Genomic DNA, 23,836 nt, shown 5'->3' with positions numbered 1-23,836 from the left:
GTGACGAAGCTGGACAAGTGGTTGAAGTATCAATCTGGGAGGGTTTTGCAGACGGTGATCAGAACTCCGTTAGATTCAAGATTGGGATGGAAAAGGACAAGGATGGGCCTCAGATCAAGGTTCTAAACTGGGGGGGGGGTCAATTTTAAGAAGATCAGATATGATTTGGCTAGAGTGGACTGGGAGCAGACACTTTTAGGCAAATCTGTGGCAGAACAGTGGGACGCATTCAAGAAGGAAATAGGGAGAGTATCGGGCCGACATGCTCCAATCAAGAAACATGGTGGGACCAACCAATCCAGTGAACCCTGGATATCGAAGCATACAGCATTGGATCAGGAGAAAAAGGGAGGCTTATGGCAGATACCGAGGGCTCAAAACAGCAGAAGCCCTAAGTAGGGTAGGATGGAGGTAGGGGTGTAAATGAATACTTTGTGTCAGTGTTCACTCGTGAGAGGGACGGTGTGGGTATGGAAATCAGGGAGAAGGACTGTGTTAAAATTAAAGAGATTAACATCGACAGAGAGGAGGCTCTGAGTGGTCTGGCAGGGTTAAAGGTCGACAAATCTCCAGGGCCGGATGAAACGTATCCCAGGCTGCGGAGTGAGGTAAGAGAGGAAATAGGGGTGCTGGCAATAATTTTCAATTCCTCTCTGTGTAGGTGTTTGTAGGTGAGGGAAATGCATTTGACGTAGTCTACTTGGACTTCAGCAAGGCTTTTGATAAGGTTCCACACGGGAGACTGATAGCCAAGGTAAGAGCCCATGGGACACAAGGAAATTTGTCAAATTGGATCCACAATTAAAATAATAAAAGCAAATTACTGTGGATGCTGGAACCTGAAACGAAAGAGAAAATGCTGGAAAATCTCAGCAGGTCTGACAGCATCTGTAGGGAGAGAAAAGAGCGAACGTTTCAAGTCCGATGACTCTTTGTCAAAGCTTTTCTCTCCCTACAGATGCTGCCAGGCCTGCTGAGATTTTCCAGCATTTTCTCTTTCGTTTCTGGATCCGGAATTGGCTGGGTGGCAGGAAGCAGAGGGTGATGGGCGAGGGGTGTTTTTCTGACTGGAAGCCTGTGCCCAGTGGGGTCCCGCGCGGATCAGTGTTGGGGCCTTGCTGTTTGTGGTTTATATAAATGATTTCGATAAGAATGTAGGAGGGTTGATCAGTAAGTTTGCGGATGATACGAAAATGGTGGGGTGGTAAATAGTGAGGAGGATAGCCTCCGATTACAGGAGGATAGAGACGGGCTGGTCAGGTGGGCTGATCAGTGGCAAATGGGATTCAATCGGGACAAGTGTGGGGTGATGCACTTGGGCCGGATAAACAAGGCGCGGGAATACACGATAAACGGCAGGACCCTGGGAAGCAGCGAGGATCAGAGGGTGCACGTACACCCGTCCCTTAATAATAAATAATAATAAGAATGACCTTCCATTGTCTCAAGTGTGAAGTTACTGTGAAAAGCCCCGAGTCACCACATTCCGGCGCCTGTTCGGGTAAACTGGTACGGGAATTGAACCCGCGCTGCTGGCCTTGTTCTGCATCACAAACCAGCTGTCTAGCCCACTGAGCTAAACCAGCAGGTAGCAGAGCAGGTGGATACATTGGTTAAGAAGGCATATGGTATTCTTGCCTTTATTAGCCGAGGCGGAGAGTTTCAGAGCAGGGAGGTGATGCTGGAACTGTATAAAATGTTGGTTAGGCCACAGCGAGAGTATTGTGGGCAGTTCTGGAATCCACATTACAGGAGGGATGTGATAACACTGGAAAGGGCGCAGAGGAGATTTACCAGGATGTTGCCCGGGCTGGAGAGTTTTAGTTATGAAGAGAGATTGGATCGACTGGGGTTGTTTTCCTTGGAGCAGAGGAGACTGAGGGGGGACAGGATTGAGAAGTATAAAATTATGAGGGGCATGGAACAGTACAGCACAGGAACAGGCCCTTCGGCCCTCCGTGCCGACCATGCTGCCCGACTAAACTACAATCTTCTACACTTCCTGGGTCCGTATCCCTCTATTTCCAACCTATTCATGTATTTGTCAAGATGCCCCTTAAATGTCACTATCTTCCCTGCTTCCACCACCTCCTCCGGTAAAAAACTTGCCTCGTACATCTACTCTAAACCTTGCCCCTCTCACCTTAAACCTATGCCTCCTAGTAATTGACCCCTCTACACTGGGGAAAAGCCTCTGACTATCCACTCTGTCTATGCCCCTCATAATTTTGTAGACCTCTATCATGTCGCCCCTCAACCTCCGTCATTCCAGAGAGAACAAACCGAGTTTATTCAACCTCTCCTCATAGCGAATGCCCTCCATACCAGGCAACATCCTGGTAAATCTCTTCTGCACCCTCTCTAAAGCCTCCACATCCTTCTGGTAGTGTGACGACCAGAATTGAACACTATACTCCAAGTGTGGCCTAACTAAGGTTCTATACAGCTGCAACATTACTTGCCAATGCTTATACTCAATGCCCCGGCCAATGAAGGCAAGCATGCCGTATGCCTTCTTGACTGCCTTCTCCACCTGTGTTACCCCTTTCAGTGACCTGTGGACCTGTACACCTAGATCTCTCTGACTGTCAATACTCTTAAGGGTTCTACCATTCACTGTATATTCCCAACCTGCATTAGACCTTCCAAAATGCATTACCTCACATTTGTCCGGATTAAACTCCATCTGCCATGTCTCTGCCCAAGTCTCCATATGATCTAAATCCTGCTGTATCCTCTGACAGTCCTCATCGCTATCAGCAATTCCACCAACCTTTGTGTCGTCAGCAAACTTACTAATCAGACCAGTTACATTTTCCTCCAAATCATTTATATATACTACGAACAGCAAAGGACCCAGCACTGATCCCTGCGGAACACCACTAGTCCCAGCCCTCCAATTAGAAAAGCATCCTTCCATTGCTACTCTCTGCCTTCTATGACCTAGCCAGTTCTGTATCCATCTTGCCAGCTCACCCCTGATCCCGTGTGACTTCACCTTTTGTACCAGTCTGCCATGAGGGACCTTGTCAAAGGCCTTACTGAAGTCCATATAGACAACATCCACTGCCCGACCTCCATCAATCATCTTTGTGACCTCTTTGAAAAACTCTAAAAGTTAGTGAGACACGACCTCCCCTTCACAAAACCATGCTGCCTCTCGCTAATACGTCCATTTGCTTCCAAATTGGAGAAGATCCTGTCTCGAAGAATTCTCTCCAATAATTTCCCTACCACTGACGCAAGGCTCACCGGCCTGTAGTTCTCTGGATTATCCTTGCTACCCTTCTTAAACAGAGGAACAACATTGGCTATTCTCCAGCCCTCCGGGACATCACCTGAAGACAGTGAGGATCCAAAGATTTCTGTCAAGGCCTCAGCAATTTCCTCTCTAGCCTCCTTCAGTATTTTGGGGTAGATCCCATCAGGCCCTGGGGACTTATCTACCTTCATATTTTTCAAGACGCCCAACACCTCGTCTTTTTGGATCTCAATGTGACCCAGGCTATCTACACACCCTTCTCCAGACTCAACATCCACCAATTCCATCTCTTTGGTGAATACTGATGCAAAGTATTCATTTAGTACCTCGCCCATTTCCTCTGGCTCTACACATAGATTTCCTTGCCTATCCTTCAGTGGACCAACCCTTTCCCTGGCTACCCTCTTGCTTTTTATGTACTTGTAAAAAGCCTTGGGATTTTCCTTAATCCTATTTGCCAATGACTTTTCGTGACCCCTTTTAGCCCTCCTGACTCCTTGCTTAAGTTCCTTCCTACTTTCCTTATATTCCACACAGGCTTCGTCTGTTCCCAGCCTTCTAGCCCTGACAAATGCCTCCTTTTTCTTTTTGACGAGGCCTACAATATCTCTCATTATCCAAGGTTCCCGAAATTTGTTGTATTTATCCTTCTTCTGCACAGGAACATGCCGGTCCTGAATTCCTTTCAACTGACACTTGAAAGCCTCCCACATGTCAGATGTTGATTTACCCTCAAACATCCGCCCCCAATCTAGGATCTTCAGTTCCTGCCTAATGTTGTTATAATTAGCCTTCCTCCAATTTAGCACATTCATCCTAGGACTACTCTTATCCTTGTCCACCAGCACTTCAAAACTTACTGAATTGTGGTCACTGTTCCCGAAATGCTCCCCTACTGAAACTTCTACCACTGGGCCGGCTCATTCCCCAATACCAGGTCCAGTACAGCCCCTTCCCGAGTTGGACTGTCTACATATTGTTTTAAGAAGCCCTCCTGGATGCTCCTTACAAACTCTGCCCCGTCTAAGCCCCTGGCACTGAGTGAGTCCCAGTCAATATTGGGAAAGTTAAAGTCTCCCATCACAACAACCCTGTTGTTTTCACTCTTTTCCAAAATCTGTCTACCTATCTGCTCCTCTATCTCCCGCTGGCTGTTGGGAGGCCTGTAGTAAACCCCCAACATTGTGACTGCACCCTTCTTATTCCTGATCTCTACCCATATAGCCTCACTGCCCTCTGAGGTGTCCTCCCGCAGTACAGCTGTGATATCCTCCCGAACCAGTAGCGCAACTCCACCACCCCTTTTACATCCCCCTCTATCCCGCCTGAAACATCTAAATCCTGGAACGTTTAGCTGCCAATCCTGCCCTTCCCCCAACCAGGTCTCTGTAATGGCAACAACATCATAGTTCCAAGTACTAATGCAAGATAGAGTAGACAGGAAGAAACTTTGCCCGTTAGTGGAGGGGTCAATGACCGGGGCAGAGACTTCAGGTGAGGGGCAGGAGGGTTAGAGGGGATGTGAGTAAAACCTTTTCACCCAGAGGGTGGGGGGAGTCTGGGACTCGCTGCCTGAAAGGGGGGTGGAGGCAGAGACCCTCAGAACATTTAGGAAGTATTTCAATGGGCACTTGCGATCCCAGGGCAGACACGGCTACGGGCCGCGCTGGGTAACGGGGTTAGAATAGTTAGGTGGCTGTTTTTGACTGGCGCCGAGGCGATGGGCCGAAGGGTCTTGCTGTGATGTAATGATTCTATGACTCACACTCACCCCCCTCACTCACCCCCACTCCCCCCTCACTCACCCCCTCACCCCCACCCCCCTCACTCACCCCCTCACTCGCCCCCACTCGCCCCCTCACCCCCCTCACTCACCCCCACTCCCCCCCCCCTCCCCCTCACTCGCCCCCCCCTCCCCCCTCACTCGCCCCCTCCCCCCCCCTCACCCCCTCCCCTCACTCACTCCCCCTCACTCACCCCCACTCACCCCACACTCCCCTCACTCACCCCCACTCCCCCCACTCCCCCCTCACTCACAGGGTCCCACCCCTCCCCCTCACTCACACTCACCCCTCATTCATGCTGTGATTCACTCATTCACACACTGACTTTCACTCGCACCGGGACCCTCACTGCTTCCATCCATCTCCTCACCTCTGCTTCCTCCTCCAAACGTCGAGTGGCCTCTTCTTGCTCCCTACGCATTCTCTCCTTTCAAAAACAGGGTGAGGACAGAGTTAGAGACTGGAAGCACAGAGCAGACAGGGGAAGCACAGAGCAGACAGGGGAAGCACAGAGCAGACAGGGGAAGCACAGAGCAGACAGGGGAAGCACAGAGCAGACAGGGGAAGCACAGAGCAGACAGGGGAAGCACAGAGCAGACAGGGGAAGCACAGAGCAGACAGGGGAAGCACAGAGCAGGCAGGGGAAGCACAGAGCAGGCAGGGGGGGCACAGAGCAGACAGGGGGAGCACAGAGCAGACAGGGGAAGCACAGAGCAGGCAGGGGAGCACAGAGCAGACAGGGGGAGCACAGAGCAGACAGGGGGAGCACAGAGCAGACAGGGGAAGCACAGAGCAGACAGGGGAAGCACAGAGCAGACAGGGGGAGCACAGAGCAGACAGGGGGGGCACAGAGCAGACAGGGGGGGCACAGAGCAGACAGGGAAGCAGAGAGCAGACAGGGGAAGCACAGAGCAGACAGGGGAAGCACAGAGCAGACAGGGGAAGCACAGAGCAGGCAGGGGAGCACAGAGCAGACAGGGGGAGCGCAGAGCAGGCAGGGGGAGCGCAGAGTAGACAGAGGAGCACAGAGCAGACAGGGGAAGCACAGAGCAGACAGGGGGAGCACAGAGCAGACAGGGGGAGCACAGAGCAGACAGGGGGAGCACAGAGCAGACAGGGGGAGCACAGAGCAGACAGGGGGAGCACAGAGCAGACAGGGGGAGCACAGAGCAGACAGGGGAAGCACAGAGCAGACAGGGGGAGCACAGAGCAGACAGGGGGAGCACAGAGCAGACAGGGGAAGTGCAGAGCAGACAGGGGAAGTGCAGGGACAGTGGGAGCATAAAGCAGGCAGGGGAAGTGCAGGGACAGTGGGAGCGCAGAGCAGGCAGGGGTAGCTCAGAGCAGACAGGGGGAGCACAGAGCAGACAGGGGGAGCACAGAGCAGACAGGGGGAGCACAGAGCAGACAGGGGGAGCACAGAGCAGACAGGGGGAGCGCAGAGCAGGCAGGGGGAGCGCAGAGCAGACAGGGGGAGCGCAGAGCAGGCAGGGGGAAGTGCAGGGACAGGGGGAGCACAGAGCAGGCAGGGGAAGCACAGAGCAGGCAGGGGGGGCACAGAGCAGACAGGGGGAGCACAGAGCAGACAGGGGAAGCACAGAGCAGGCAGGGGAGCACAGAGCAGACAGGGGGAGCACAGAGCAGACAGGGGGAGCACAGAGCAGACAGGGGAAGCACAGAGCAGACAGGGGAAGCACAGAGCAGACAGGGGGAGCACAGAGCAGACAGGGGGAGCACAGAGCAGACAGGGGGGGCACAGAGCAGACAGGGGGGGCACAGAGCAGACAGGGAAGCAGAGAGCAGACAGGGGAAGCACAGAGCAGACAGGGGAAGCACAGAGCAGACAGGGGAAGCACAGAGCAGGCAGGGGAGCACAGAGCAGACAGGGGGAGCGCAGAGCAGGCAGGGGGAGCGCAGAGTAGACAGAGGAGCACAGAGCAGACAGGGGAAGCACAGAGCAGACAGGGGGAGCACAGAGCAGACAGGGGGAGCACAGAGCAGACAGGGGGAGCACAGAGCAGACAGGGGGAGCACAGAGCAGACAGGGGAGCACAGAGCAGACAGGGGGAGCACAGAGCAGACAGGGGAAGCACAGAGCAGACAGGGGGAGCACAGAGCAGACAGGGGAAGTGCAGAGCAGACAGGGGAAGTGCAGGGACAGTGGGAGCATAAAGCAGGCAGGGGAAGTGCAGGGACAGTGGGAGCGCAGAGCAGGCAGGGGTAGCTCAGAGCAGACAGGGGGAGCACAGAGCAGACAGGGGGAGCACAGAGCAGACAGGGGGAGCACAGAGCAGACAGGGGGAGCACAGAGCAGACAGGGGGAGCGCAGAGCAGGCAGGGGGAGCGCAGAGCAGACAGGGGGAGCGCAGAGCAGGCGGGGGAAGTGCAGGGACAGGGGGAGCACAGAGCAGACAGGGGGAGCGCAGAGCAGACAGGGGGAGCGCAGAGCAGGCAGGGGGAGCGCAGAGCAGGCAGGGGGAGCGCAGAGCAGGCAGGGGGAGCGCAGAGCAGGCAGGGGGAGCGCAGAGCAGACAGGGGGAGCGCAGAGCAGGCGGGGGAGCGCAGAGCAGGCAGGGGGAGCGCAGAGCAGGCAGGGGGAGCGCAGAGCAGGCAGGGGGAGCGCAGAGCAGGCAGGGGGAGCGCAGAGCAGGCAGGGGGAGCGCAGAGCAGGCAGGGGGAGCGCAGAGCAGGCAGGGGGAGCGCAGAGCAGACAGGGGGAGCGCAGAGCAGGCAGGGGGAGCGCAGAGCAGGCAGGGGGAGCGCAGAGCAGGCAGGGGGAGCGCAGAGCAGGCAGGGGGAGCGCAGAGCAGGCAGGGGGAGCGCAGAGCAGGCAGGGGGAGCGCAGAGCAGACAGGGGGAGCGCAGAGCAGACAGGGGGAGCGCAGAGCAGACAGGGGGAGCGCAGAGCAGACAGTGGGAGCGCAGCAGCAGCTCATACTCATCCAGCATTCCCACTCTAATCACCTTTCAACCGCATTGTGTTCAACAAGGGTTACAATGGCGATGCGATCAGCCCTCGATGCAGAGAAAACCATCCCAACAGCCTCTTGTTGGTTTGAAACAACAGCTGATCCAGAACCACCTCCATTCCCCAACATCTGCTCCCATTCACAACCTTACTAACAATTTGCGTGCAGTTCTGGTCACCACACTGTCAGAAGGACGTGGAAGCTTTGGAGAGAGTTTGCAAAGAAGGTTCACCAGGATGTTGCCTGGTCTCGATGCGGAGAGGCTGAATAAACTTGGATTGTTTTCAATGGAAAGACGGAGGCTGAGGAGAGACCTGATAGAGGTCTACAAAATTATGAGAGGCATCGACAGGGTGGATAGTCAGAGGCTTTTCCCAGGGTGGAAGTGTCGATTACACAGGTTCAGGGTGAGAGGGGGGAGTTTAAGGGCGATGTGCGGAGTACGTTGTTCACGCAGAGTGGTGGGTGCCTGGAACGCGCTGCCAGAGGATGTGGTGGAAACGGGAACATTAGCAACATTGAAGAGGCAGCTGGATGTGTCGATGAATAGGGAGGAAATCGTGGGATACGGACCGAGTAAGGGCAGAAGGTATTGGTTAGGGCATCGTGATCGGCACAGGATCGGAGGGCCAAAGGGCCTGTTCCTGAGCTGTAATTTTCTTTGTTCTCTTGATCTTAAGTCTTGAACCCTCTAATAATTACCCAACATTCACAGCTCTTTAAGGGAGATAGTCCCAGATTTCCATGAACTTTTTGCGTGAAGGAGCCATTTCACACTAACTCCACTTTAATGATTATTCTGCTTCTTCTGCCTCACAGCACCCCCCTCCCCCCCGCCCTGGAGGACATAGCTTTTCTTTATTCAGTGAGCACACGAGCAGTGGGAGAGAGTCCACCCTGAGTGAGACACAGCAGCAGGTATTGGGAATTTGAAACTGAGTGGGAATTCGGTGCAGAGTGGAAAGTGCTCTTCCTCCTTGCTCTCTAACTTTTTAAATCATAGTAAGAAGTTTTACAACACCAGGTTAAAGTCCAACAGGTTTGTTTCGATGTCACTAGCTTTCGGAGCGCTGCTCCTTCCTCAGGTGAATGAAGAGGTCTGTTCCAGAAACACATATATAGACAAATTCAAAGCTGCCAGACAATGTTTGGAATGCGAGCATTAGCAGGTGATTAAATCTTTACAGATCCAGAGATGGGGTAACCCCAGGTTAAAGAGGTGTGAATTGTACCAAGCCAGGACAGTGGGTAGGATTTCGCAGGCCAGATGGTGGGGGATGAATGTAATGCGACATGAATCCCAGGTCCCGGTTGAGGCCGCACTCATGTGTGCGGAACTTGGCTATAAGTTTCTGCTCGGCGATTCTGCGTTGTCGCGGGTCCCGAAGGCCGCCTTGGAGAACGCTTACCCGGAGATCAGAGGCTGAATGCCCTTGACTGCTGAAGTGTTCCCCGACTGGAAGGGAACATTCCTGCCTGGTGATTGTCGCACGATGTCCGTTCATTCGTTGTCGCAGCGTCTTCATGGTCTCGCCAATGTACCACGCTTCGGGACATCCTTCCCTGCAGCGTATGAGGTAGACAACGTTGGCCGAGTCGCACGAGTATGTACCGCGTACCTGGTGGGTGGTGTTCTCACGTGTAATAGTGGTATCCATGTCGATGATCTGGCACGTCTTGCAGAGATTGCCATGACAGGGTTGTGTGGTGTCGTGGTCACTGTTCTGAAGGCTGGGTAGTTTGCTGCAAACAATGGTTTGTTTGAGGTTGCGCGGTTGTTTGAAGGCAAGTAGTGGGGGTGTGGGGCTGACCTTGGCAAGATGTTCATCTTCATCGATGACATGTTGAAGGCTGTGAAGAAGATGTCGTAGTTTCTCCGGTCCGGGAAAGTACTGGACGACGAAGGGTATTCTGTCGGTTTTGTCCCATGTTTGTCTTCTGAGGAGGTCGGTGTGGTTTTTTGCTGTGGCGCGTTGGAACTGTCGATCGATGAGACGAGCGCCATATCCCATTCGTACGAGGGAATCTTTCAACGTCTGTAGATGTCTGTTACGCTCCTCCTCGTCTGAGCAGATCCTGTGTATACGGAGCGCTTGTCCATAGGGGATGGCTTCTTTAATGTGTTTAGGGTGGAAGCTGGAGAAGTGGAGCATCATGAGGTTATCCGTGAGTTTGCGGTAAAGTGAAGTGCTGAGGTGACCGTCCTTGATGGAGATGAGTGTGTCCAAGAATGCAACTGATTTTGGAGAGTAGTCCACGGTGAGTCTGATGGTTGGATGGAACTTATTGATGTCATCGTGCAGTCGTTTCAGTGATTCTTCTCCGTGGGTCCAAAGGAAAAAAATGTCATCGATGTATCTGGTGTATAACGTCGGTTGAAGGTCCTGTGTGGTGAGTAGGTCCTGTTCAAACTTGTGCATGAAGATATTGGCGTATTGGGGTGTGACTTTGGTCCCCATGGCTGTTCCGTGCGTCTGGATGAAGAACTTGTTGTCGAAGGTGAAGACGTTGTGATCCAGAATGAAGCGGATGAGTTACAGAATTGCGTCTGGAGATTGGCAGTTGTCGGTGTTGAGTACTGAGGCTGTTGCAGCAATGCCGTTGTCATGGGGGATGCTGGTGTAGAGTGCCGAGACGTCCATTGTGACGAGGAATGTTCCTGCTTCAACTGCTCCATGGGTGCTGAGTTTCTGTAGGAAGTCCGTTGTGTCGCGACAGAAGCTGGGCGTACCTTGTACGATGGGTTTCAAGATGCCCTCGATGTAGCCAGAGAGTTTTTAAATCATCAGAGAGAGGTCTAGCTCTGCTGCAGCAATAGAGGCTATAAGGGAGAGAGCTGATTGGGGTCGGGTGAGTATTGACTACTTTTATCACTGATAGTTTGAAAGATCTTTTTGTGGTTTAAAGTTTGCAGGGGCGATATTCTGGAGTAACGAGGCCTGGGACAGAAAGGTTCGGTGGGATTGGATACAATCTGATATCAAAGCATCTTTCAAAGGTTATTTTAAAGGGGTAAGTCATAGCAGCAGAGCTCCAGACCATGGTCTGGCTCTCCACCCGCCATGTGGGAGGCCGGGAACATTCCCAGTGCCCGGGGCCACCATGTGCAGGAAGTGTCTCCAGCTGCAGCTCCTGGAAACCCGGGATTCGGAGCGGGAGCAGAGGCTGGGGACAGTGTGCAGCATCTGGGAGGCGGAGAGTATCACAGAATTTACAGTGCAGAAGGAGGCCATTCGGCCCATCAAGTCTGCACCAGCACTTGGAAAGAGCACCCTATTTAAGCCCACACACCCACCCTATCCCGCATCCCAATAACCCCACCTAACCTTTTTTGGGCCACTAAGGGCAATTTATCACGGCCAATCCACCGAACCTGCACATCTTTGGACTGTGGGAGGAAACCAGAGCACCCGGAGGAAACCCACGCTGACACGGGGAGGATGTGCAGACTCCGCACAGACAGTGACCCAGCGGGGAATCGAACCTGGGACCCTGGAGCTGTGAAGCCATAGTGCTAACCACTGTGCTGCCCTGTGGATAGTGTAGCCATGTAAAATGGCTGCGTCCCGATTAATCTGGCCAAAACCCAGTTTGAAATGGCTAACCCGAAAGACTGCTGGGAAAAGCAGCTAACAAGACACAAGCAGGCAGCTGCAGACAGGTTCGCATATTCAGCTCTGGGAACGTAGCCCAGATCGATACTCAGGGCTATCAACAGCCCATCAACCCAGGTATCCGCAGTTTCATTCAGGACTGTTTACACCTAATCTATTCAGACATCCACAGTTAAATCGGCTATCCCCGGGAACAATTGCAACATATTAGCAATTGAATGCCGGGCCAGACCTGTCGGCGCCTGCAGTGGCCGAAACAAAGACAGGTGAGCGACCAACCCCCCGATCAGGGAATCGCCTCACCATTGGACACATCGACCCCAGAGACTGGGGACAGAATCCAATCGCTTGGGACTCAGGGTCAAGGGCCGCCCCGGGAGGCGGGAAGCCCCTGGGCCCTATAAAAGTAAAGGTCCAAGTTCAGATCTCTCTCTCTCACCTTCGCCTGCTCGAGGCCTTCGCAAGACCAGCCACCAGCAGCAGTAAGTTTGAATCCAGCGATCGCTCTCCGGTAGAGACACCTAGCCACCGACCTGTAGCAGCCTTTTGAATCCCGCGGGCCAGATCTGATTGGACAAGCCATTCGTTTCCCTGACCTGGTGGGCTCTTCCTAAGTTAAGTATTGGCCAGTAGTGATAGGTTTGTTATATAGAAAGTAGTATTAGGGTATTAATATTGCTTGTTGTATATAATAAATGACCGTTGTTTTAATCCTTACTAAGCGGTGTGCTGTGTTATTAATCATAACCTGAACTTGAACCACGTGGCGGTATCATAACGATACCTGGCGACTCGTGAGCAAAGGTGACGTAATCAGAGCAAATAGACTAAGGCTAAAAAGAGCAACATAATTGGCGACTCCGCCGGGACCCGACTTAGAAGTGAAAAACCACTCCGGGAGAACCCCAACATTTTGAATTAGAATCCAATCGGAAACAAAACAAAACAAAAAAACCACAAGTGTTCAAGCGGTTCTGGTTAATAATTCACAATTCGGAAGTGTGAGTGTGCATGCGAAACTAACAGGGTTATAAGGCAAAACTGATATTTTGTTGCGTCAAAACTATTGGCAGTTGGTATTTCGGAAATTAGCGCAAGCCGTACCCGCATCTACCACACCACCTTGACCCCCTGTTCCAAATTCGAACGTACCGAGCAGATAGGAGAGAGCCATGCAGGCAATGCAAGCGATGCAACGCCTCATTGAACCACGTGGCGGTATCATAAAGATACCTGGCGACTCGTGAGCAAAGGTGACCTCAACAGAGCAAATAGAATAAAGCTAGAAAGAGCAACAATAGCACATCTAGAGAGGTGGTCACACCGCAGGCTCAGACTACGCAGACCAAGAGGTGGCTGACGCCAAATGGGGTCACCAATCTTGTCTGGCGCACTTGAGTAGTTTCCAGTCACAATATTAAAAGGCTTATCAGGACCTGCAGCGTGCAGTCCTGGTAAAGAAAGAAACAGAAAACCAGGTAGAGATGCTCCAGAAACAATGCAGTGATCTCAAGGCAGCCTTGAGAGCGCTCCACGCCACAACCACGGAACAAAGGCAGAGTACTTTGGACCATGCAAAGTGCCGAAAGCAGATTGCAGACTTGAAAGCACTGCTTTCTGTCCAAAAGGGATTTCAAGAAACCTTTGGGGAAAGTTTAGACCAGGAAGACGGCCCTGATTGGGAAGAATTGCAGGAGACAGCGCAGAGATATGTTCAGGGAGCATGTGCGCAGGGAAAGCCCCAAAGGAGGAAAGCACCCCCACCCCCCACACAACAGATAATACAGGCTCCCATGAACCCTGTAACAACCCACCGCACCGCCACAGCAGACGAGGAGGAGGTCTTATATTCCACCGCCCTCACAGTGACCCAATTACGGGACGCGTGTGCCAAAATCACACCGTTCCTCCCCGCTTCAGACCCACACCATTTCTTTGCCACCGTCAAACACCAGGCGACCTTGTACGGCCTGGATGAGAAAGAGCAGGTAAAGCTCACGGTCCTCAGCTTAGACCCATCGGTCGCAGCAGCCCTTCCCGACCCACAGAATGTAGGAGGAAGCACCCTTGCAGAAATGCAGGCCGCCATCCTGGATGCGATCGGGTACAACCGGAGCGACCCCGTAGATGGTCTGAATAAATGCAGACAGAAAAAGTCTGAACACCCCACAGCATTCGCAGGACGCTTGTGGATTCATTTTGAATCTGTTTTCGGCAACGTAGATCGCGCCCATTTGTCCGCAGGCAACATGGCCAAGTGGACCCGCACCCTTATCTCCCATGCCACGGAAGCAGGACAGAATGCCTGTAGCAATTATGACCCCTCGGAGGAGGCTCATAATGAGAAGTGGGTGGTCAAAAGACTGTCCCGCGTTTGGGAACAAGCGGCTCACGGTAAATCAGCCACTAGAACACCCGAGGAAAACCAAGCCACCGCAGACGTGCAGGCAGTAAGAACCACTCTCCACAACCCCGCCTGGGTAAACGAGGGAAAGAACAGCCCCCCAGCCAAACCGCATAAATGCTACAATTGCGGAAAATTGGGACATTTTGCTAGGGAATGCAAAGACCCTAAGAAACCACAGAGTGCCCAACAGACAGGCACTCTCGATAAGAAAAAGGCAGAGCCCGTAGCGGCCGAGAACTGAGGTGTCCACATGATGATTTAAAGGAGACACTTGGTGAAAAGTGTTGTCCTTCCTGATGGAACCTGCAGAATGTTTTACGTTGTATGTCTGTTTGTTAAATGTTGTTCGTCCTACAGGAGAATTTTCTCACCGCCCCACACCCATTCACCTGAACTTTTTAAACTTTTCCCACTGACACCCACCACCGCCACACGCCCATTCTGCCAATACCTCTGAGGACTTGCCTCAGAGGCCCCCCAGACCAGACTCCCGATCGTAGCTACTCTTCTGATTGGATGGTAGAATCAGAACAGTAACCCCACCATGATGACTACATTTTTGTCCGTTCTTTGGTCGCTCAGGCAGTGGAGAAACGGCGTGAGACCCGCCCTGCCTGGGGACCCCCCCGTTGGTCAAAAACGCTCGGGTAGGGAAGATACGGTAATGGTAGCCGTCCTACCCGGGGACTCCACCCAAATCTTACCCGTCGCGGCCCACACGCACCTCATTCGAACTTTACTTTCAAAAACCGTTTTATTTTATTTAGGCAACCTTTGGGTTGCTGCCACATGCTATTTACATCCTGGAACATTTGGATGGTAAACTTAGCACTGGTCCACCATTGGGAAGTGTGCCGTGTCCAAACATTTGTTTTGAAAAAAAATGGGGGGGGGGGGGGGGGGGGAGAAGAGTCACATACTGTGACCAATTATAAGGGTTTAATTGGCCCCCAAGAAGGACAGACACACTAACACACCAGATATTAAACCGAAGTATTTACACACACTACGCTTGTCTTACAGAACTCCAGAAGCTCCAAGTCCGGAGAAAACCAGCGAACACAGGAAAAGGAAAGAAAGAAGACAGCCATGAGGACTCCTTTCATCGTGCTCAACATATTTATTGTGGACTTTTTGTTGCGCGGAAACACAGACCCCATTACTCCAAACCCCCCTGCCGTTAACGCTTCACTGACCCGTAGTACCGAGGGCCCAGTCACCAGCCACGCTGCATTATCCTGGTGTGCCAAGTTCATAACTTGGTACTCCCTGTCGTACATCATTGAGGCCCTGTTGGCATTGGCTATACTCAGTTGTGCGGTACAGACCATGCGCCTCCGGAAGTGGAAAAGGAGAGCGTACCGCGCTCGAACCCCGGTCTATCGGATCTAATCCCCGATATTCGGCTATGACCAGACCCCAGACCCCCGCGACCTATAAAGAATAAAGAGTATTCGCGTGCATTATTCCTGTAAATAAAGAAATATCCGGAACGTTTCATAAAAAAAAAAATGTATGATCCTGAGCTTGACTGCCAAGCCAGGAAAGAGTATATTAAATGTTGTGATTGTTGTTTGTTTTAGGAAGATAGGATAATGCAATGTTTAGGAGTATAGAGTGTTTATGTAAAATTAGAGGTTCCCAGTTTATTTTTTTTACACACATGCCCCTGCCTGACATAGCGCCCTCAAGAATTGTTTAGGTAAATTTTTGTGCATAGCTAGGGTCAGAGTAGTGGCCATGTGGGAGGTACCCCCCAGTCGGGAATCGAAGAGGACAACATTTATGTGATCCTTCACGCTTCGCGTTAGGATCACAAGGCGGGAATGTAGCCACGTAAAATGGCTGCGTTCCGATTAATCTGGCCAAAACCCAGTTTAAAATGGCTAACCCGAAAGACTGCTGGGAAAAGCAGCCAAGAAGACACAAGCAGGCAGCTGCAGACAGGTTCGCATATTCAGCTCTGGGAACGTAGCCCAGATCGATACTCAGGGCTATCAACAGTCCTTCAACCCAGGTATCCACAGTTGCATTCAGGACTGTTTTCACCTAATCAACTCAGACATCCACAGTTAAATCGGCTATCCCCGGGAACAATTGCAACATATTAGCAATCGAATACCGGGCCAGACCTGTCGGCGCCTGCAGTGGCCGAAACAAAGAAAGGTGAGCGACCACCCCCCGATCGAGGAATCGCCTCACCATTGGACACATCGACCCCAGAGATTGGGGACAGAATCCAATCACTTGGGACTCAGGGTCAAGGGCCGCCCCGGGAGGCGGGAAGCCCCTGGGCCCTATAAAAGTGAGGGGCCAAGTTCAGATCTCTCTCTCTCTCATCTTCGCCTGCTCGAGACCTTCGCAAGACCAGCCACCAGCAGCAGTAAGTTTGAATCCAGCGATCGCTATCCGGTAGAGACACCTAGCCACCGACCTGTAGCAGCCTTTTGAATCCCGCGGGCCAGATTTGATTGGACAAGCCATTTGTTTCCCTGACCTGGTGGGCTCTTCCTAAGTTAAGTATTGGCCAGTAGTGATAGGTTTATTGTATAGAAAGTAGTATTAGGGTATTAATATTGCTTGTTGTATATAATAAATGACCGTTGTTTTAATCCTTACTAAGCGGTGTGCTGTGTTATTAATCATAACCTGAACTTGAACCACGTGGCGGTATCATAAAGATACCTGGCGACTCGTGAGCAAAGGTGACCTAAACAGAGCAAATAGAATAAAGCTAGAAAGAGCAACAATAGCACATCTAGAGAGGTGGTCACACCGCAGGCTCAGACTACGCAGGCAGGAAGGGAATGGGTGACCACCAGGCAGAGCAAGAGTGCGAGACAGGTCGTGCAGGAATCTCCTGTGGCCATTCCCCTGCAGAACAGATTTGGATACTGTTGAGGGGAATGGCCTCTCAGGGGACCGAGAGCCGCTGAGTGGTCTGGGCAGAATAGTACCCTGGCACCGCCGATGCTACCTGGCCAATATAGCACTGCCAGCCTGACAGGGGCATTGCCAGGGTGTGAGGGTGGCAGCGCCAATGTGTCCTGGCGCCATTTTGCCCACGACTGGGATCAAGTCAGTGGGTGCCCTGCCTTCATGAGGCGAGGTGCAGGCGTTTGTCGATCTTATCGGTGAGTTATGAGGAGATATAGTTACCCTCGGAGAATTCTTCGGATGAATGATCCTCAGAATTCCTCAGATTAACGACCCTCAGAGAATTCCTCAGACTAACGATCCTCCGAGAATTCCTCAGACTAACGATCCTCCGAGAATTCCTCAGACTAACGATCCTCAGAGAATTCCTCAGACTAACGATCCTCCGAGAATTCCTCAGACTAACGATCCTCAGAGAATTCCTCAGACTAACGATCCTCAGAGAATTCCTCAGACTAACGATCCTCCGAGAATTCCTCAGACTAACGATCCTCAGAGAATTCCTCAGATTAACGATCCTCCGAGAATTCCTCAGACTAACGATCCTCCGAGAATTCCTCAGACTAACGATCCTAGGACTAACTGCACCTAGGATTCAGGATTGATCCCAACCTTGGGCGATTGCACAGAGTCTGCACGTTTGGAGAAAAATGTAACTGGTCTGATTAGTAAGTTTGCAGACGACACAAAGGTTGGTGGAATTGCGGATAGCGATGAGGACTGTCAGAGGATACAGCAGGATTTAGTTCATTTGGAGACTTGGGCGGAGATATGGCAGATGGAGTTTAATCCGGATAAATGTGAGGTAATGTATTTTGGAAGGTCTAATGCAGGTAGGGAATATGCAGTGAATGGTAGAACCCTCAAGAGTATTGAAAGTCAGAGAAATCTAGGAGTACAGGTCCACAGGTCATTGAAAGGGGCAACACAGGTGGAGAAGGTAGTCAAGAAGGCATACGGCATGCTTGCCTTCATTGGCCGGGGCATTGATTATAAGAATTGGCAAGTCATGTTGCAGCTGTATAGAACCTTAGTTAGGCCACACTTGGAGTATAGTGTTCAATTCTGGTCGCCACACTACCAGGATGATGTGGAGGCTTTAGAGAGGGTGCAGAAGAGATTTACCAGGATGTTGCCTGGTATGGAGGGCATTAGCTATGAGGAGCGATTGAATAAACTCGGTTTGTTCTCACTGGAACGAAGGAGGTTGAGGGGCGACCTGATAGAGGTCTACAAAATTATGAGGGGCACAAACAGAGTGGATAGTCAGAGGCTTTTCCCCAGGGTAGAGGGGTCAATTACTAGGGGGCATAGGTTTAAGGTGAGAGGGGCAAGGTTTAGAGTAGATGTACGAGGCAAGTTTTTTTACACAGAGGGTCGTGGGTGCCTGGAACTCGCTACCGGAGAAGGTGATGGAAGCAGGGACGACAGTGACATTGAAGGGGCATCTTGACAAATACATGAATAGGATGGGAATAGAGGGATACGGACCCCGCAAGTGTAGAAGATTTTAGTTCAGACGGACAGTATGGTCGGGACAGGCTTGGAGGGCCGAAGGGCCTGTTCCTGAGCTGTACCTTTCTTTGTTTGTTCTTGGTTCTCCCTGTGTCTGTGTGGGTTTCCTCCGGGTGCTCCGGTTTCCTCCCACAAGTCCCGAAAGACGTGCTATTAGGTGAATTGAGCATTCTAATCAGTGTGTCTCCCAGGCGTTGTGAGGCAGCAGCGCTAACCACTGTGCCGCCCTGGCGCTGTGAGGCAGCAGTGCTAATCACTGTGTCACCGTGCGGCCCTGCGCTGTGAGGCAGCAGTGCTAATCACTGTGTCACCGTGCGGCCCTGCGCTGTGAGGCAGCAGTGCTAATCACTGTGTCACCGTGCGGCCCTGCGCTGTGAGGCAGCAGTGCTAATCACTGTGTCACCGTGCGGCCCTGCGCTGTGAGGCAGCAGTGCTAATCACTGTGTCACCGTGCGACCCTGCGCTGTGAGGCAGCAGTGCTAATCACTGTGTCACCGTGCTGCCCTGCGCTGTGAGGCAGCAGTGCTAATCACGGTGTCACCGTGCTGCCCTGCGCTGTGAGGCAGCAGTGCTAATCACTGTGTCACTGTGCCGCCCTGGCACTGTGAGGCAGCAGTGCTAACCACTGTGCTGCCCTGGCACTGTGAGGCAGCAGTGCTAACCACTGTGCCGCCCTGGCACTGTGAGGCAACAGTGCTGACCACTGTGTCACCCCAATGTGCCAATGCGAATCAGGATGCAAAGCCCGTTATGTGCTATATGCAAGAAAGTATTGGGAAATGAAAGTCTCAAACCCTCAAAACTTCAAAGGTGAGTTTGAGGGCAAACCTCAGCTTAAATCATCAGCTGAAGTTCCAGGATGTTGCCCCAGCGACATTGAAGGAACGGCGATATATTTCCAAGTCAGGGTGGTGAGTGACTTGGAGGGGAGCCTCCAGGTGGTGGGGTTCCCAGGTATCTGCTGCTCATGTCCTTCTAGATGGTAGTGGTCGTGGGTTTGGAAGGTGCTGTCTGAGGATCCTTGGTGAGTTACTGCAGTGCATCTTGTAGATGGTACACACGGCTGCCCCTGTGCGTCGGTGGGGGAGGGTTTGAATGTTTGTCGAAGGGGAGCAATCAAGCGGCTGCTTTGTCCTGGATGGTGTTGAGTTTCTTGTGTTGTTGGAGCTGCTCATCCAGGCAAGTGGAGAGTGGTCCCTCGCTCCTGACTTGTGCCTTGTAGATGGTGGACAGGCTTTGGGGGGTCAGGAGGTGAGTTACTCGCTGTAGGATTCCCAGCCTCTGACCTGCCCTGGTAGCCACAGTATTAATGTGGCTGGGTCCAGTTCAGTTTCTGATCAATGGTAACCCCCAGGATGTTGATTGTGGGGATTCAGCGATGGGAATGACATTGAATGTCAAGGGTCGGTGGTTCGATCCTCTCTTGTAGGAGATGGTCATTGCCTGGCACTTGTGTGGCACGAATGTTCGAGATTGGAAATAAATGCTGGCCTAGGCAGTGACGCCCACATCCTGAAAATAATGAAATATGGGCTGTGTTGTCAACGACTGGAGTTCTGGGTTGAACCAGAACCAGGGCTTAGCCAGTCACCCCCACACCCCGTGAAAGAATAAACAAAATTATAGCCACATTGCTCTACTATCTCTGCAGCCAGTTCTTTTACGACCCTATTTTTATCCACAGTGAACTCCACATGCCAGCTTGTCTCTGTCCCATCATAATATTGCTGTTCCGGGGCGGCACGGCAGCGCAGTGGGTTAGCCCTGCACCCTCACGGTGCCGAGGTCCCAGGTTCGATCCTGGCTCTGGGTCACTGTCTGTGTGGAGTTTGCACATTCTCCCCGTGTCTGCGTGGGTCTCGCCCCCACAACCCAAAGATGTGCAGGGTAGGTGGATTGGCCACGCTAAATTGCCCCTTAATTGGAAAAAATGAATTGGGTACTCTAAATTTATTTTAAAACTTTTTAAAATAAAAAATAATATTACTGTTCCCATCTTCAAACATTCCGTCCAGTCTGCACGCACAGGGAATAATCAGAAAATTTGCAAATGACAAAACCTGGAAGCTTTGTGGACTGTGAGGTAGTTAGTGATAAACTTCAAGAGAATATCAGCAGGTAAAACTAAACAACGTGGACAGTTCTAAAGGGTGTGAAGGAACAGAGGGAGCAGCAGTATGTTCTCCAATCACTGAAAGTGGCAGAGTGGGTTGAGAAAGCGTCTACAGGGGATATGTGGCCCTGGGCTGTGTAGGTTGAGGCAGTGAAGTTCGGGTGAATCGGAACCTCAGCTGGTGTACTGTGTCCAGTTCTGGGTGCCACACTTTCGGAAGGATGTGAAGACATTGGAGAGAGAGCGGAAAAGATTCACGGGAATGGTTCCAGAGATGAGGGAGGTCAGTTACCTGGATCGATTGGAGAAGTTGAAGAGAAGGTTGTGAAGCGATTTGGCAGAGGTGTTGAGAATTGTGAGGGGCCGAGGCCGAACAGGTGAAGAGGAACTGGTCCCATGATGGAACGATTGTGAACTGGAGCACACGGATTTAAGGTAATTAGAGAAAGAACCAAAGGCAAAATGAAGACAGACGTCTCGAGACAGGCAGTGATTAAGGTCTGCACAGCCTCAGAGTGTGAAAGAGGCAGCTTCAATCGGAGGATCCAAAGGGAATTGGACAAACAGCTGGAGAAAGAAGGCTTTCAGAGATCCCGGGGAATGGCTGGCTGACATACTCTTGCAGAACGCTGGCACCAACACCCTCCTTTTTTGGGGTTAGCATTCTCTGATTCAATCCTGTGGTGACTATTCAAAAGTTATTCTGGAAAACTGTTAACTATTCTCATGTATGACTAGGGGCTGTTTAGCACAGGGCTAAATAGCTGGCTTTGAAAGCAGACCGAGGCAGGCCAGCAGCACGGTTCAATTCCCGTACCAGCCTCCCCGAACAGGCGCCGGAATGTGGCGACTAGGGGCTTTTCACAGTAACTTCATTTGAAGCCTACTTGTGACAATAAGCGATTTTCATTTACTTCTCACCAAATCCAGTGTGTGGGTTCCTGATTGGTTCTGTAAAACTGTTCTGAATATATTGTAGAAATTCACTGGCTTTGTGACCGAGCAGTTCTGCTCCTCCCAGCAAGTGTGAAAACACAATTCCTCGTTGTGCTTTCCCCAACCTGGGCCTTTATGGATTTCCCCACAGCACCAGCATTGTCAGGAGCTCGGTGGGCAACTCCCACCAGTGGCTGCAAAGCCCCTAACACTCCGAGAAACTAACCAGCTTCATCACACAAGATACAGAAACGGGCCCGAACAGAAGTCACTGGCAGCACTGACAGGAAGAAGTGAATGGGGTGGGTGAGAAAGGTACCACAATAATCATGGATGACTTTGCTCGTAGATTGGACAAATCAGATTGGCACAGGGCACCTGGAACGTGTATTTGTACAGTGTATTGGGGACAACTGCAGGGAGCAGTAAATTCTAGAGCCAACCAGGGAGCAGGCTATTCGGGATCTGGTAACCAGCAGAGAGGCAGGATTATTCATTAATTCAATGTAAAGGAGCCTCGAGGTGACAGCAGTCACAGCAGGGTAAAATTTCACACTGGGCTAAATCGCTGGCTTTGAAAGCAGACCAAGGCAGGCCAGCAGCACGGTTCAATTCCCGTACCAGCCTCCCCGAACAGGTGCCGGAATGTGGCGACTAGGGGCTTTTCACAGTAACTTCATTTGAAGCCTACTTGTGACAATAAGCGATTTGCATTTCATGTTCACTTTGAAGGGGAGAAGTGTGGGTGGCTATAAGATTAGTGTCTTAAACCTAAATAAAGTTCATTCTAAGGGGATGAAAGCAGAGCTGCTAAAGTGAACTGGGATACTAGATTAAAAGGTGGGACAGAGATAAGGAGACATTTCTTCACCCAGAGAGTGGTGAGCCTGTGGAATTCATTACCACAGGAAGTAGTTGATGCTAAAACTTTGAATATATTCACGAGGCGGCTGGATATAGCACTTGGGAGAATGGGATCAAAGGCTATGGGGAGAAAGCAGGATTAGGCTATTGAGTTGGATGATCAGCCATGATGGTGATGAATGGCGGAGCCGGCTCGAAGGGCCGAATGGCCTCCTCCTGCTCCTATCTTCTCTGTATCTATGACAGTAGAGATACAATGGCAGACTTTTAACGAGATATTTAATAACTCCCAGCAAAATTTATTCCAGTCGGAAAGTTGGGGACGAACACACCTTCCATGGCTGAGGAAGTTGATTCCATCATCGAATCATAGAATCGAAAACCGAGAGTGCTTAAGGAGGTCATTCAGCCCATCGAGTCTCCACTGACCCTCTGAAAGAGAACCCCACCCAGGTCCACTTCCTGTACCCCATAACCCCACCTAACCGACATATTTTTTGGACACTAAGGGCAATTTAGCATGGCCAATCCACCTAACCAGCCCACCTTTGGACTGTGGGAAAACTCCACACAGTGACCCAGCGGGGAATCGAACATGGGACCCTGGTGCTGCGAAGCAACTGTGCTAACCACTGTGCCATCATGCCGCTCCACTTTTTCTTTCCATATTCATATCCACTAACCCATCCACCCCACCCTTTCCCCATAACCTAAGCTGCACATCCCTGGACACTAAGGGGTTGAGTTGAGGAGCCTTCAAAGATGTGACTGCCCGTAGGTACTCCCTTCTCAACAAAACATTCAACTGTACAAGAATACTATTTACTTACCTCCCTCACGCTAACTTTCCCTTCCTGATCCTACTTTGTTTCCTTTATTATACGACACTGACTCACACTGAGCTCCGCTCCTGCCCGGACTGAGACTGAGCTCCGCTCCTCCCCGGACTGAGACTGAGCTCCGCTCCTGCCCGGACTGAGACTGAGCTCCGCTCCTTCCCGGACTGAGACTGAGCTCCGCTCCTGCCCGGACTGAGACTCAGCTCCGCTCCTGCCCGGACTGAGACTGAGCTCCTCTCCTGCACGGACTGAGCCTGAGCTCCGCTCCTGCCCGGACTGAGACTGAGCTCCTGCCCGGACTGAGACTGAGCTCCGCTCCTGCCCGGACTGAGACTGAGCTCCGCTCCTGCCGGACTGAGACTGAGCTCCTGCCCGGACTGAGACTGAGCTCCGCTCCTGACCGGACTGAGACTGAGCTCCGCTCGGACTGAGACAGAGCTCCGCTCCTGCCCCGTCTGAGACTGAGCTCCGCTCCTGCCCGGATTGAGACAGAGCTCCGCTCCTGCCCCGTCTGAGACTGAGCTCCGCTCCTGCCCGGACTGAGACAGAGCTCCGCTCCTGCCCCGTCTGAGACTGAGCTCCGCTCCTGCCCGGAT

The 23,836-nt window shown here is 51.9% G+C and overlaps 1 protein-coding gene across 1 annotated transcript in view; it reads right to left on the bottom strand.

Moving 5' to 3' along the window:
• Window positions 1–23,836, bottom strand: part of LOC140425665 (protein scribble homolog) — a gene marked incomplete at its 5' end in the record, with an annotated part of 1,618,068 nt that overhangs the window by 182,825 nt on the left and 1,411,407 nt on the right. Inside the window, 1 exon segment of the mRNA XM_072510160.1 lies at window positions 5,417–5,473. Coding sequence (XP_072366261.1) covers window positions 5,417–5,473 — 57 coding nt within the window.

The sequence above is a fragment of the Scyliorhinus torazame genome, chromosome 6 (assembly GCF_047496885.1).
Source record: "Scyliorhinus torazame isolate Kashiwa2021f chromosome 6, sScyTor2.1, whole genome shotgun sequence".
In the NCBI taxonomy this organism is placed as follows: Eukaryota; Metazoa; Chordata; class Chondrichthyes; order Carcharhiniformes; family Scyliorhinidae; genus Scyliorhinus; species Scyliorhinus torazame.
This window is presented reverse-complemented; position numbering and strand designations above follow the sequence as displayed.